We start from the raw sequence: 13865 nt of genomic DNA on the forward strand, positions 1-13865 counted from the left end.
GTGGAGTTGGGGGTGGAGGGGTGCGCGCACCACCGGGCGTCTCTCTTGCTAGGACATGGGCCTTCCTGGAAGTAGGAGCAAGATCCAAATCGGGGCAGGGTGCGGTAGCTCAGGCCTGTAATCCCAGCACTTTGGGAAACTCAGGTAGGCGGATCGCTTGAGCTCAGTAGTTTGAGACCAGACTGGATAACACGGTGAAACCCCGTTTCAAAAAAAAAATACAAAAATAATCAGCCAGACTCATGCCTGTGGTCCCAGCTACTTGGGAGGCTGAGGTGGGAGGATGGCTTGAACCTGGGGGACAGAGGTTGTAGTGAGCCAAGATCATGCCATTGCACTCCAGCTTGAGTGACAGAGCCAGGCCCTGTCTCCAAAAACAAACAAAAAATCCACTTCAGACCCACAGATGGGTTCTGAATCCCAAAAGTGCCTCTTCTGCTGTGTGACCTTGGGCAGGTGGCTGCTCCTCTGTGAAGCCAGGACCCCTTGGTAAGGCCCAGGCAGGGACCCCTGCTGAGGCCAGGGCTGCACCAAGACAGAGCAGTGGGGAGATGAGGGGACAGGTGGAAGGGGTGCTTAGGAGGCTGATTACATGGGCGGTGGGCTGAGGGAAAGGATGGAACCCAGGATGGATGTGTGAGGGGAGTCTGAGATGAGTACAAAGCGTGGGGAGAAGAACGTGCTAGAAAGTGAGAGGGGCACACTGGGCTTGATTGAAGAAAAGTCCCCGTCGCCCCCCAACACACACATGGACCAAGCAGACATGTATTTCTTCAGGCTGCAGAATGAGAAACCTAGGTTCAAATTCCGGTTCCGCCTCTTCTGGGCGGTGCGACTTGGCTTGTGGATTTGCCCGTCTATGAAATAGGTGTCATCAGACTGCTTCCCAGCAGCGGTGGGGACTGAGCCAGCGCATGTCCCCAAGCGGCGATGCTGCCCACGGCCATGCCCCGCAGCTGGCTCCCGAGAGGCCACGGTCTCTCTGATGCCACCCCCTCGCGGCGCAGGGCTGGCTCCACAGGCAAAAATGGTGGCCCGGGCCTGGGTCCCCATCTGGGGATGGGGACACCATCCCCAGAACTTCCCAACCCCAAGGCCAGGCCGTTTATTGCCTCTGCTGTTGGAGCTGTGGCTCCCCACTGCGGTGCCTGCGAATTCGGCAAACAAATGACATTGCAAATCCCATCGTCAAGGCACTGGTTTGGTAATTAGATACATGAGATATTTTCCGATTAAAATGGTTAATTTGGTTTTAGTCAACTCACTTGAGATTTTAAAATATTTGTTTTGGCCGGGTGCGGTGGCTCACACCTGTAATCCCAGCACTTTGGGAGGCTGAGGTGGGGGGATCACCTGAGGTCAGGCTGACCAACATGGTGAAACCCCATCTCTACTAAAAATACAAAATTAGCCGGGTGTGGTGGCAGGTGCCTGTAATCCCAGCTACTCAAGGAGGCTAAGGCAGGAGAATCGCTTGAACCTGGGAGGCAGAGGTTGCAGTGAGCCAAGGTCGCACCATTGCACTCCAGCCTGGGCGACAGAGTGAGACTCTGCCTCAACAACAACAAAAATCTGAAAAGTGTTTATTCAAGAAAAGCAGCTGAATCCTAATAAGAGCAGTGAACTTTATGACATTTTTAAATTTTATTTTTATTTTTGTTTTCTTGAGATACGGTCTCACTGTCGCCCAGGCTGGAATGCAGTGGTGCGATCTCAGCTCACTGCAACCTCTGCCTCCCAGGTTCAAGCGATTCTCCTGCCTCAGCCTCCCGAGTAGCTGGGATTACAGGCACCCGCCACCACGCCCAGCTAATTTTTGTACTTCGTGACATTTTTAATTGCCCTAGTTCCATTCTCCCACTCCAGCTCCATGGTAGCCTTGAATATTAACTGCCGGCATTCTCAGTGGAAACTAGCAGCCTGGCATACACCAAATGGAGAAGAGGATGAAACTTGTTAAAAGTCTCATTCCCAGAAAGTCAGAAATATTTGATTTGTCTTGTGGTTCCTTGGAAGCCCTTGCTTGCAATATTGTCTGTATTTGACCTAACTTAGAGCTTATACATTGTCAGAATTATTTCCCCAGGGGCATTTGTGAAACACAATTGTATGCAATTGCTCAACTAGGCAGCTGCCTAAGCAATGAATAACAGTTGAGGCCAATAATAGGCTAACGAAAAAGTTTAAAAGATAAAGCTGGGGAATGAGAAGGCTTTGAAAAACTCCAAAATATTCTTGGAAATCTAGGTCACGTGCATGCATAGGGTTGTGTGCATGCCCAGGAGTATAGGCAGGCTCAAGAAAGACCAGAGATGAGAACCCAGTCTTCTTACATTGGGCTGCCCTTGAGGATGTGTGCCTTCCTGGGAGAAGTAATGACGATGGCAGAGCTGTCAATTGCCTGGCTCAATTGCATGGCCCACCATGCCTCAGCAAAGGCTAGATTATTGGTCCTTGGAGGCTAAGGAAATCTTTGTCCAATCATTAGCTGAACACATGCTAAAGAATACCGTCTTTTTTGTTTGTTTGTTTGTTTGTTTGTTTGTTTTGAGATGAAGTGTTGGCCAGGCTAGTCTCCAACTCCTGACTTCAAGTGAACCTCCCACTTTGGCCTCCCAAAGTGCTGGGATTACAGGTGTAAGCCACCATGCCTGGCCTAAAAGCAGAAATTATTTAAAAAGAACTAAACAGAAATTTGGAACTTGAAAATTACAGTAACTAAAATGAAAATATTCAAATGGGCCGGGCGTGGTGGTTCATGCCTATAATCCCAGCACTTTGGGAGGCCGAGGTGAGCAGATCACGAGGTCATGAGATTGAGGCCATCCTGGCTAACATGGTGAAATCCTGTCTCTACTAAAAATAAACAAATTTAACCGGGCATGGTGGCATGTGCCTGTAGTCCCAGCTACTTGGGAGGCTGAGGCGACAATCACTTGAACCTGGGAGGTGGAGGTTGTGGTGAGCCAAGATCACGCCACTGCACTCCAGCTTGGGCGACAGAGTGAGATTCTGTCCCCACTACCAGCCCCCCCGCAAAAAAAAAAAACAGCCAGGCATGGTGGCTCACACTTGTAATCCCAGAACTTTGGGAGGCCGAGGTGGGCGGATCACAAGGTCAAGAGATCAAGACCATCTGGCCAACATGGTGAAACTCCATCTCTACTAAAAGTACAAAAAATTAGCCGGGCATGGTGGTGCATGCCTATAGTCCCAGCTACTAGGGAGGCTGAGGCAGGAGAATCGCTTGAACCCGGGAGGCAGAGCTTGCAGTAAGCCCAGATCACGCCACTGCACTCCAGCCTGGGCAACAGAGTGAGACTCCATCTCAAAAAAAAAAAAAAAAAAAAAAGAAAGAAAAGAAAAAATCAATAGAGGGTTCAACAACGGATTTGAGTAGGCAGAAGAAAAGATCAGTGAATGTGAGAACAGATCAGTTGAGATGATCAAGTTTAAGGAACAGAAAGAAAAATGAATGAAGATAAATGAACAGAGCTTCAGAGACCTGTGAGACATCATTAAACAATGGGAGTCCCAGAAGGAGAGGACAAAAAGGAAGGGGGTAAAAAATAACATGTGAAAAAAAGAATGGCTGAAAACTCCCAAAATTTGATGAAAAAAACATCAATCTATAGAGCCAAGAAGCTCAACAATCTTCAAATAGGATAAACTCAAAGATATCCATCACCAGACATATCATAATCAAATTATTGAAAGATAAAAAGAGAACCTTGAAAGCAGCAACTGAGAAGTAACCCATCACATGTAATTAATCACCAATAAGATTAACAGCTGGACTGGGTGCAGTGGCTCATGCCTGTAATCCCAGCACCTTGGGAGGCTGAAGCGGGAGGATCACTTGAATCCAGGAATTGCAGACCAGCCTGGGCAATATGGGCAAACTCCATCTCTACAAAAAAATACAAAAATTAGCTGGGCATGGTGGCATATGGCTATAGTCCCAGCTACTCAAGAGGCTGGGGTGGGAGGATCTCTTGAGCCTGGGAGTTCAAGGCTGCAGTGAGTTGTGATCAGGCCACCACACTCCAGGCTGGGTGACAGAGCGAGGTCTTGTGTCAAAAAAAAAAAAAAAAAAGAGAAAGATTAGAACATTTGGAAAAAAGCAGACCGGCATGCAGTGGCTCAGGCCTATAATTCCAGCACTTTGGGAGGCTAAGGCAGGCAGATCACCTGAGCTCAGGAGTTTGAGACCAGCCTGGGCAACATGGTGAAACCCTGTCTCTATCAAAAACAAACAAACAAAAAACTAGCTGAGTATGGTGGTCCATGTCTGTGGTCCTAGCTACTTGAGAGGCTAAGGTAGGAGGATGGCTTAAGTCTGGGCGGCAGAGGCTGCAGTAAGCCAAGATTACGCCACTACATGCCAGCCTGGGTGACAGAGCAAGACCTTATCTAAAAAAAAAAAAAAAAAAGAGCTGAAAGGGGGAATTAAATATATATTTTCAAATCTGCCCACGTGGAAATTATATTCCAGTGGTGCAATGATGAAGGATAATATTCGGCATGTTAAGTGGTAAGTGCTTAAGAAACAAAGCCAGGCGTGATGGCTCACGCCTATAATCCCAGCACTTTGGGAAGCCGACCTGGGGGGATCACAAGGTCAGGAGATGGAGACCATCCTGGCCAACACGGTGAAACCCCGTCTCTACTAAAAATACAAAAATTAGCTGGGCCTGGTGGTGCATTCCTGTAATCCCAGCTACCTGGGAGTCTGAGGCAGGAGAATCGCTTGAACCGGGGAATCTGAGATTGCAGTGAGCCAAGATTGTGCCACTGCATTCCAGCCTGGTGACAGAGTGAGACTCCGTCTCCAAAAATTAAAATATAAATAAATAAAAATTTTTAAAAAGAGAAAGAAACAAAAGGAGTGAAGGGGCACAAAGGGGGAGGAGTTGAAGGTGAAGGCTGAGTGCTCAGAGAAGGTCTCCCTAAATGAAGACCTGAAGGCAGTGAGGGGTGAGCTTGTGGACACCTGGTGGCCAAACATTCAGGGTCGAGCAAACAGCAAGTGTAAAGGACTGGAGCGTAAAGGCGTTGGAGCCAGCCTGGTATGTCGAAATACTTCATTTGCTCACAGTTCTTGTGCACTGAGGAGGCCAGTGTGGCAGGGGCCGTGTGAGCAAATGGAAGTAGTACATCAGGGAGGAAACGGGCACCATATCCAATCAGATCGATATATTTACAAATACTTCTAGATGCATGAGCTATCTCCAAAGGAATGTATAGGAAACACTGGCACTGGCGGCAAACCCTGGGCAGAATTGGGCAGCTGGACTCAGAGTCCAGCACCTTGACTTTTCACTGGCCATCCTGTTTCATTTGAAATTTTCATTGTGTTGGCTGGACACGGTGTGGCTCATGTCTGTAATCCCAGCACTTTGGGAGGCCAAGGTGGATGGATTACCTGAGGTCAGGAGTTCGAGACTAGTCTGGCCAACATGGTAAAACTACTCTCTAAATCTCTACTAAAAATACAAAAAATTTTTAGCTGGATGTGGTGGCGGGCGCCTGTAATCCCAGCTTCTTGGGAGGCTGAGGCAGAACTGCTTGAACCGGGAGGTGGAGGTTGCAGTGAGCAGAGATCACATCACTGCACTCCAGTCTGGACAACAGAGCAAGGCTCCGTCTCAAAAAAAAATTTTTTTTTCATGGTGTTTAAGTTCTTTGCTACTTCCGACCCACATCATAATCTCCTCCCACGATCCCTCAAGCTCCCTGTGTGTGCACTAAGATCCTGTTTACAGCCGCTTTTTGTTTTTTCTTTTTTCTTTTTTTATACGGACTTTCGCTCGTTGCCCAGGCTGGAGTACCATGGCGCAATCTCGGGTCACAGCAACCTCCGCCTTCTGGGTTCAAGCAATTCTCCTGCCTTAGCATCCAGAGTAGCTGGGGTTACAGGCATGCACCACCACGCCTGGCTAATTTTGTATTTTTAGTAGACACGGGGTTTCTCCATGTTGGTCAGGCTGTTCTTGAACTCCCAACCTCAGGTTATCTGGCCGCCTCGGTCTCCCAAAGTGCTGGCATTACAGGTATGAGCCACCGTGCCCAGCTCCTACAGCCACTTCTCCTCATGAGCAGCTATTTCACAAGATCTATCTCTGGGGCCATTTTTCTCCATACAAGAATCATCTCTGCTCATGTGAACACATCAGACAAGTTTGTCACCATTTGAAGTTTATTTTTGTTTTTTGGGATGGAGTCTCACTCTGTCGCCCAGACTGGAGTACAGTGGTGTAATCTCAGCTCACTGCAACCTCCACCTCCCAGGTTCAAGTGATTGTCCTGCCTCAGCCTCCCTAGTAGCTGGGATTACAGGTATGCACCACCACACCTGGCCAATTTTTGTATTTTTATTTTTGTATTTTTAGAAGAGATGGGTTTCACCAGCTTGGCCAGGCTGGTTTTGAATTCCTGACCTTGTGACCTGCTGGCCTGGGCCTCCCAAAGTGCTAGGGTTACAGGTGTGAGCCACTGCGCCCCGGTCATTTGAAAGGTTTTCAGGACACACCAGTTCAGCCACGAGAATGCTCCAGCTGGTCATGCTGGCTAGGTCCCTGTTGACAAGTCTGTTGGGGATATTCTGGGCTGTTATTGTGTGGCAATTCTTTTGGGGGCACCATGAAGAACAGCTCTCAATTTGGCCTTTTTTTCTTTTTTGAGATGGAGTCTCGCTCTGTCATCCAGGCTGGAGTGCAGTGGCGCGATCTCGGCTCACTGCAAGCTCCGCCTCCTGGGTTCATGCCATTCTCCTGCCTCAGCCTCCCGAGTAACTGGGACTACAGGCGCCCGCCACCGCGCCCAGCTAATTTTTGTATTTTTAGTAAAGACGGGTTTTCACCATGTTGGCCAGGATGGTCTGGATCTCTTGACCTCGTGATCCGCCTGCCTCGGCCTCCCAAAGTGCTGGGATTACAGATGTGAGCCACCGCGCCCGGCCTTCAATTTGGCCTACTTAAATGACTTCCAACTACCATCATGATCAGCATGAAAGAGCAGGCCCCAACACAGGGAGAAGTTACACATTGTGCAGGAGATTGCTTATGAGATATTAAGAACTCCTTTTTTTTTTTTTTTTTTTTTTTTTGGTGAGACGGAGATTTACTCTTGTTGCCCAGGATGGAGTGCAATGGCATTATCTCGGCTCACTGCATCCTCCCGCCTCAGCCCCCCGAGTAGCTGGGATTACAGGCATGTGCCACCACGCCTGGCCAATTTTGTATTTTTAGTAGAGACGGGGTTTCACCATGTTGCCCAGGATGGTCTCGAACTCCAGACCTCAGGTGATCTGCCCTCCTCAGCCTCCCAAAGTGCTGGGATTACAGGTGTGAGCCACTGCACCCGGCCATTAAGAACTAATTTCTTAGGTGTAAATAAGTATGTTTAAAAAAATAGTTATCTCGGCCGGGCGCGGTGGCTCAAGCCTGTAATCCCAGCACTTTGGGAGGCCGAGACGGGTGGATCACGAGGTCAGGAGTTCGAGACCATCCTGGCTAACACGGTGAAACCCCCATCTCTACTAAAAAATACAAAAAGCTAGCCGGGCGAGGTGGCTGGCACCTGTAGTCCCAGCTACTCGGGAGACTGAGGCAGGAGAATGGCGTGAACCCGGGAGGCGGAGCCTGCAGTGAGCTGAGATCCGGCCACTGCACTCCAGCCCTCTAGCCCGGGTGACAGAACGAGACTCCGTCTCAAAAAAAAAAAAATAGGTATCTCGAGGTGGGAGAATAGTTTGAACCCAGAAGGCAGAGGTTGCAGAGAGCTGACACCACCGCACTCTAGCCTGGGCAACAGATTGAGACTCTGTCTCAAAAAAAAAAAAATGGTATCTCCAAGAGATATATACAGTTTCTTATTTCTGGATAAAATATAATCTCCAGGATTTGCTTTAAAATTATGTAGGGTGGTTGCACACATAGGGACTTAGGTTATTCTGTATAATCAACTATTTGACTCATTGGCACAGAGAGGGTAGTCAAGGTTCAATAAAATTAAGTTAAAAAACGCTGGGCACGGTGGCTCATGCCAGTAATCCCAGTACTTTGGGAGGCTGAGGCAGGTGGATCACCTGAAGTCAGGAGTTTGAGACCAGCCTGGCCAACATGGTAAAACCCCATCTCTACTAAAAATACAAAAATTAGCCAGGCGTGGTGGAGTGTGCCTGTAGACCCAGCTAGTTGGGAGGCTGAGGCAGGAGAATCGCTTTGAACACCAGAGGTGGAGGTTGCAGTGAGCAGAGATCATGCCATTGCACTCCAGCCTGTGTGACAGAATGAGACTCTGTCATAAAAAAAACAAAAACAAAACAAAACAAAACAATTAAATTAAATTAAATTAAAAAAATAAAAACAAAACAGAAAAAATACTCACTCAAGCCCCTCCCTGGTCAGGGCACTGATTCCAGCCCAGCTTCTTGCCACTGCCTAGCCCATTCACACGCACGGTCTCACTTTTCCAATGAGTTTTTATTAGCAGGTAAGTCGTGATTTAGGATCCCAGGGTGGGGATCACTAGGTACTAGGTCCCCCTTCACCATCCTGGGAGAAGGACAGAGGACAGAGGACAGGGAGGTACAGCCAGTTCAGATCTTCCCGGGAAACGTGCCTTCAGCCCGTTGCTCGTCCCAGTCTGTGACCTGTGGAAAGACAGTGTTATTCCCGCCGCGGTAGGGAAACCGAATGGGGGGACTTCTTATCTTCCTTACTTGCCCACCTGTTTGTTCGACCAATATCCACAGGGACCTGCTGTGTGCCAACCTCTATTCCAGGGGCCGGGGAATCAGCAGTGACCCCAAAAGACAGAAATCACTGTTCTGAACAAGCTGACGTGCTGGGAGGAGAGTAATGGGCAGCAGGAAAACCCCAGGCCCGCTGCAGAGCTGTCGATGGGGAGATCTGTCACTGTACAGAGCTGTCGATGGGGAGATCTGTCACTGTACAGAGCTCCAAGGGTGGGCCCTGCTTTAAAAACCTCATGTCAACACTATGCTGTTTGTCCAAATAGGGGAGATGGAATAGCAGGCAGCTGTGAAAAAAAAAAAAAACGAGGCTGATTTATGTTCCCGCATGAATGGATGGATCTTCAAGATATATAGTCAAGTGCAAAAAAGGTGCCAAACAGAATACACAGTGCAATCCCACCACTGACCACAGGCAATGCTTAGTATAAATGATGATAGAGGCCAGGTGTGGTGACTCACGACTCACGCCTGTCATCCCAGTACTTTGCGGGGCCAATGTAGGAGGACTCCTTGAGCTCAGGAGTTTGGGACCAACCTGGACAACATAGCAAGACCCCCATCTCTACAAAAAATAAAAAACAAGCTGGCCATGGTGGCCCAGCACTTTGGGAGGTGGAGGTGGAAGGATTGCTTGAGCCCAGGAGTTTGAGACCAGCCTGGTGAACGTGGTAAAACCCTGTCTCTACAAAAGATACAAAACTTAGCCAGGCATGGAGGCATGCACCTGTAGTCCCAGCTACTAGGGAGGCTGAGGTGGGAGAACTGCCTGAATCCAGGAGTTCGAGGCTGCAGTGAGCTATGATGCTACCATTGCACACTGCACTTCAGCCTGAGTGACAGAGCAAGACTGTCTCTCTAAAAACAAAAATAAAAATAAAAATAAAAAAAAGATGAAAAGGCCCATATAAGGCCTATGTCAAATTAACACTCCCTGAAAGTAACACTCTACTCTGTGGACCTCACAGGCAATTACAAGCATAAACCTTTTTATATACATCACACGCTCACATTTTATGCTATAAGGCAGGGGTCCCTGAGCCCCAACCGGGTACTGGTCTGTGGCCTGTTAGGAACTGGGACACACAGCTGGAAGTGAGTGGCAGGCAAGCGAGAGAAGCTTCAACTATATTTACAAGCACTCCCTAAGGCTCACATTACTGCCCGAGTTCCACCTCCTGTCAGATCAGTGGCAGCATTAGATTCTCACAGGAGTGCGAAGCCTATTGTGAACTGCGCATGCGAGGGATCTAGGCTGTGCGCTCCTTATGAGAATCTAATGCCTGATGATCTGTCACCGTCTCCCATCACCCCCAGATGGGACCATCTCGTTGGAGGAAAACAAGCTCAGGGCTCCCACTGATTCTACAGTATGGTGAGTTGTATAATTATTTTATTATATATTTTAATAATAATAGAAATAAAGTGGACAATAAATGTAATATGCTGGACTCATCCTTACACCATCCCCAACCCCGTCTGTGGAAAAACTGTCTTCCATGAAACCCGTCCCTGGTGCCAAAAAGGGTGAGGACCACTGGTGCAAGGAACAGTGGATGAAAGCATGGACAACGGAGAGACTGAATCTGAATCCCTGCTCCATCACTTCCGAGCTGTGTGACCTTGGGCAAGTTACTCAACCTTTCTGAGCCTCAGTTTCCAATTCTGTAAAATGAGGATACTAACAATAGTACCTACCTCATACGGTTGTTTTAGCATGTTGACCTCATGTGATGTAAAGTGCTAACATGGCCGGGCACGGTGGCTCACGCCTGTAATCCCAGCACTTTGGAAGTCCGAAGCAGGTGGATCACCTGAGGTCAGGAGTTTGAGACCAGCCTGGCCAACATGGTGAAACTCTGTCTCCACTAAAAATACAAAAATCAGCTGGGGGTGGTGGCAGGCGCCTGTAATCCCAGATACTCGGGAGGCTGAGGCAGGATAATTGCCTGAACCCGGGAGATGGAGGTTGCAGTGAGCTGAGATTGCACCACTGCACTCCAGCCTGGGAGACAGAGCAGCAAGACTCCATCTCAAAAAAAAAAAAAAAAAAAAAAAAAAAAAGCTAACAACATAGCTGGCCCATAATAAGTGCCATCAGTGTATGCCTACTTTATTTACATACACACACCACACCATAAAAACTCCATCCTTGCAGATTGACTCCTACTATATAGATTGTTCTGCAACTTGCTTTTCCTGTGTCTTAGCATTCTTTCCGTGTGCCAGCATGTAGATCACCACAGTCTCCATAAAGACTATCAAGATAAATGTTTTAAGTTGGGTTATTTCCAAACATTCCCCATTACAAACAACTCTGCAATGGGCATCTTTGTACATGAAGATTTTTGTAGCATGCCTAGATGTAGAACTGCCAAGTTAAAGAAGGGTAATTTTTTTTATTTTGAAAGATTCAGCTGGGTGCAGTAGCTCACGCCTATAATCCCAGCACTTTGGGAGGCTGAGGCAGGCAGACTGCTTTGAGCTCAGGAGTTCGAGACCAGTCTGGGCAACATGGTGAAACCCCATTTCTACAAAAAAATACAAACATTGGGCCAGGTGTGGTGGCTCATGCCTGTAGTCCCACCTATTCAGGAGGCTGAGGCAGGAGAATCACTTGAACCCAGGAGGCGGAGGTTACAGTGAGCCGAGATCATGCTACTGCACTCCAGACTGGGCAACAGCGTAAGACTCAAGAAAGAAAAGAAAAGAAGGAAAGGAAAGAAAGAGAGAGAGAAAGAGTGGGAGAGGCAGAGGGAGACAGGGAGAGAAGGAGAGAAGGACAGCGGGAGAGAAGGAGGGAGGGGGAGGGAGAGAGGGAAAGAGAGGAAGAGAGAGGAGGGAGGGGGAGGCGGGAGAGAGAGAGACACACACACACAGAGGCAGGCACAGTGGCACATGCCTATAGTCCCAGCTACTCAGGAGGCTGAGGCAGGAGGAACACTTACTTGGGCCCAGGGGTTCGAGTCCTGCCTAGGCAACATCGTGAGACCCTGTCTTTAAAAACTTGTTTTTGTTTTTGTTTTTCAAACAAAGGGCAGGGGCATAGCAAAGGGCTATTAAATATTGACAACAGATTTGCTCAGATCAGGGCTGAAGGGACTCTCTTACTGTGTCATTATTTAGAAGTCCACACTGAAGTAGGCAGGGGTGAAATGATATGTCTGGGACTTGCTTTAGAATACTTCAGCAAAGGAAAGAAGAAAAAGAAAAGGGGTAGATGAAGAAACTGTGGATAAATCTTGATAACTATTCACTTTGGGTGATGGATGTATTTGGGGTCAATGAATTATTCTCTCTACTTTGAAAATGTTCGTAATAGGGCCGGGCGTGGTGGCTCACACCTATAATCCTGGCACTGTGGGAGGCCGAGGCGGGTGGATCATGAAGTCAGGAGATCGAGACCATTCTGGCTGACATGGTGAAACCCCGTCTCTATTAAAATACAAAAAACTAGCTGGGTGTGGTGGTGCACATCTGTAGTCCCAGCTCCTTGGGAGGCTGAGGCAGGGGAATCACTTGAACCCGGGAGGCGGAGGTTGCAGTGAGCCAAGATCGTGCCACTGCACTCCAGCCTGGTGACAGAGCAAGACTGTCTTAAAAAAAAAAAAAAAGAAGAAGAAAGAAAAAGAAAATGCTCATAATAAAAAAGGACAGGACTGCACAGAATTGTGAGCTATACAGGGATGGGAACCCAGTGCTGAGTGTGTATTTGGACAGTGCATGAGTGAGTTACATCTAGCAAGATGCCCTGGTTGCCTCAGCTGAGAGCCCTGACTGGTTGAGAGGCATCAGCAGAAGGAGAAAGGGAGGAAATTTTAGGAGGGAGGAAAGGCACTGAGTCCCGGGACAGTGTGGAGCCCTGTCCTCCCTCTGCCCCTCACAGATGAGCTCCCACCAAGCCACCACACTCCCCTCTGCAAAGACCCCACCCCAGCATCCCAAGGGCCCCGGTAGGAGGCACATACCCAGGATGTGGGGCAGAGGGACTGGTACACACGCTGGTACCATTCGCACACAGAGACATTGCCTCCTTTAGCGGTCATTGCCTTCTGACAGCGGTGGAAGTCTGTGAAGAAAGGGGTTCAAGTCAGCCCAGATCAAGAGCTGGAACACATTTATTTATTTATTTATTTATTTTGAGGTAGGGTCTCGCTCTGTCACTCAGGCTGGAGTGCAATGGTGTGACCTTGGCTCACTGCAACCTCTACCTCCTCCCAGGTTCAAGTGATTCTCCTGCCTCAGCCTCTCGAGTAGCTGGGATTTCAGGTGCCTGCCACCATGCCCGGCTAATTTTTTGTATTTTTAGTAGAGACAGGGTTTTGCCATGTTGGCCAGGCTGGTCTTGATCTGCCCGCCTCGGCCTCCCAAAGTGCTAGGATTACAGGTGGGAGTCACCGCATCCAGCAAAATTACATTTATAAAGATGTTTACAGCCACACCATTTGAAAGAACTCCAAAATGAAAATCACACAAGTGTCCAGGCATAGAATAAATTGTAGAAAACTGGACAGCAATGAAAATGAACAAGCTATATGCCACAGCATGTATAAATCTGAGAAGGTATTCAAATGAAAAAATCCGAACACAAAAGAATACACACAATATTTATAAAGTTCACAAAGAGGTGAATCTAAACACGGTGGTAGCTGGGCGTGGTGGCTCACACCTGTAATCCCAGCACTTTGGGAAGCCAAGGCAGGGGGATCACTTGAGGTTAGGAATTCGAGACCAGCCTGGATAACATGGTGAAGCCCTATCTCTATTAAAAATACAAACAATTGGCCAGGCATGGTGGCTCACGCCTGTAATCTCAGCACTTTGGGAGGCTGAGGCAGGCAGATCACGAAGTCAGGAGATTGAGACCAGCCTGGCCAACATGGTGAAACCCCGTTTCTACTAAAAACACAAAAAATTAGCCGGGTGTGGTGGCACGCGCCTGTAGTCCCAGCTACTCAGGAGGCTGAGGCAGGAGAATTGCTTAAACCCAGGAGGCGGAGGTTGCAGTGAGCTGAGATTGCACCACTGCACTGCAACCTGGGCAACAGAGTGAGACTCTGTCTCAAAAAAAAAAAAAAAAAAAAAAAAACAAAACTTGGCCAGGCAC

General features: G+C 48.3%; 1 protein-coding gene across 1 annotated transcript in view; it reads right to left on the bottom strand.

Annotated features, from left to right (window-relative positions):
* Positions 1-8467: 8467 nt before the first annotated feature.
* Positions 8468-13865, bottom strand: part of LOC111529926 (cytochrome c oxidase subunit 6B1) — a 17876-nt gene continuing 12478 nt past the window's right edge. Inside the window, exons 2-3 of the mRNA XM_026448764.1 lie at positions 12727-12827; positions 8468-8656 (exon numbers count right to left, since the gene is read on the bottom strand). Of these exons, the coding sequence (XP_026304549.1) occupies positions 8603-8656; positions 12727-12827 (155 nt within the window). The 3' untranslated portion in view covers positions 8468-8602. The remainder of the gene's footprint in view (positions 8657-12726; positions 12828-13865) is intronic.

This window comes from Piliocolobus tephrosceles, chromosome 21 (assembly GCF_002776525.5).
Source record: "Piliocolobus tephrosceles isolate RC106 chromosome 21, ASM277652v3, whole genome shotgun sequence".
In the NCBI taxonomy this organism is placed as follows: Eukaryota; Metazoa; Chordata; class Mammalia; order Primates; family Cercopithecidae; genus Piliocolobus; species Piliocolobus tephrosceles.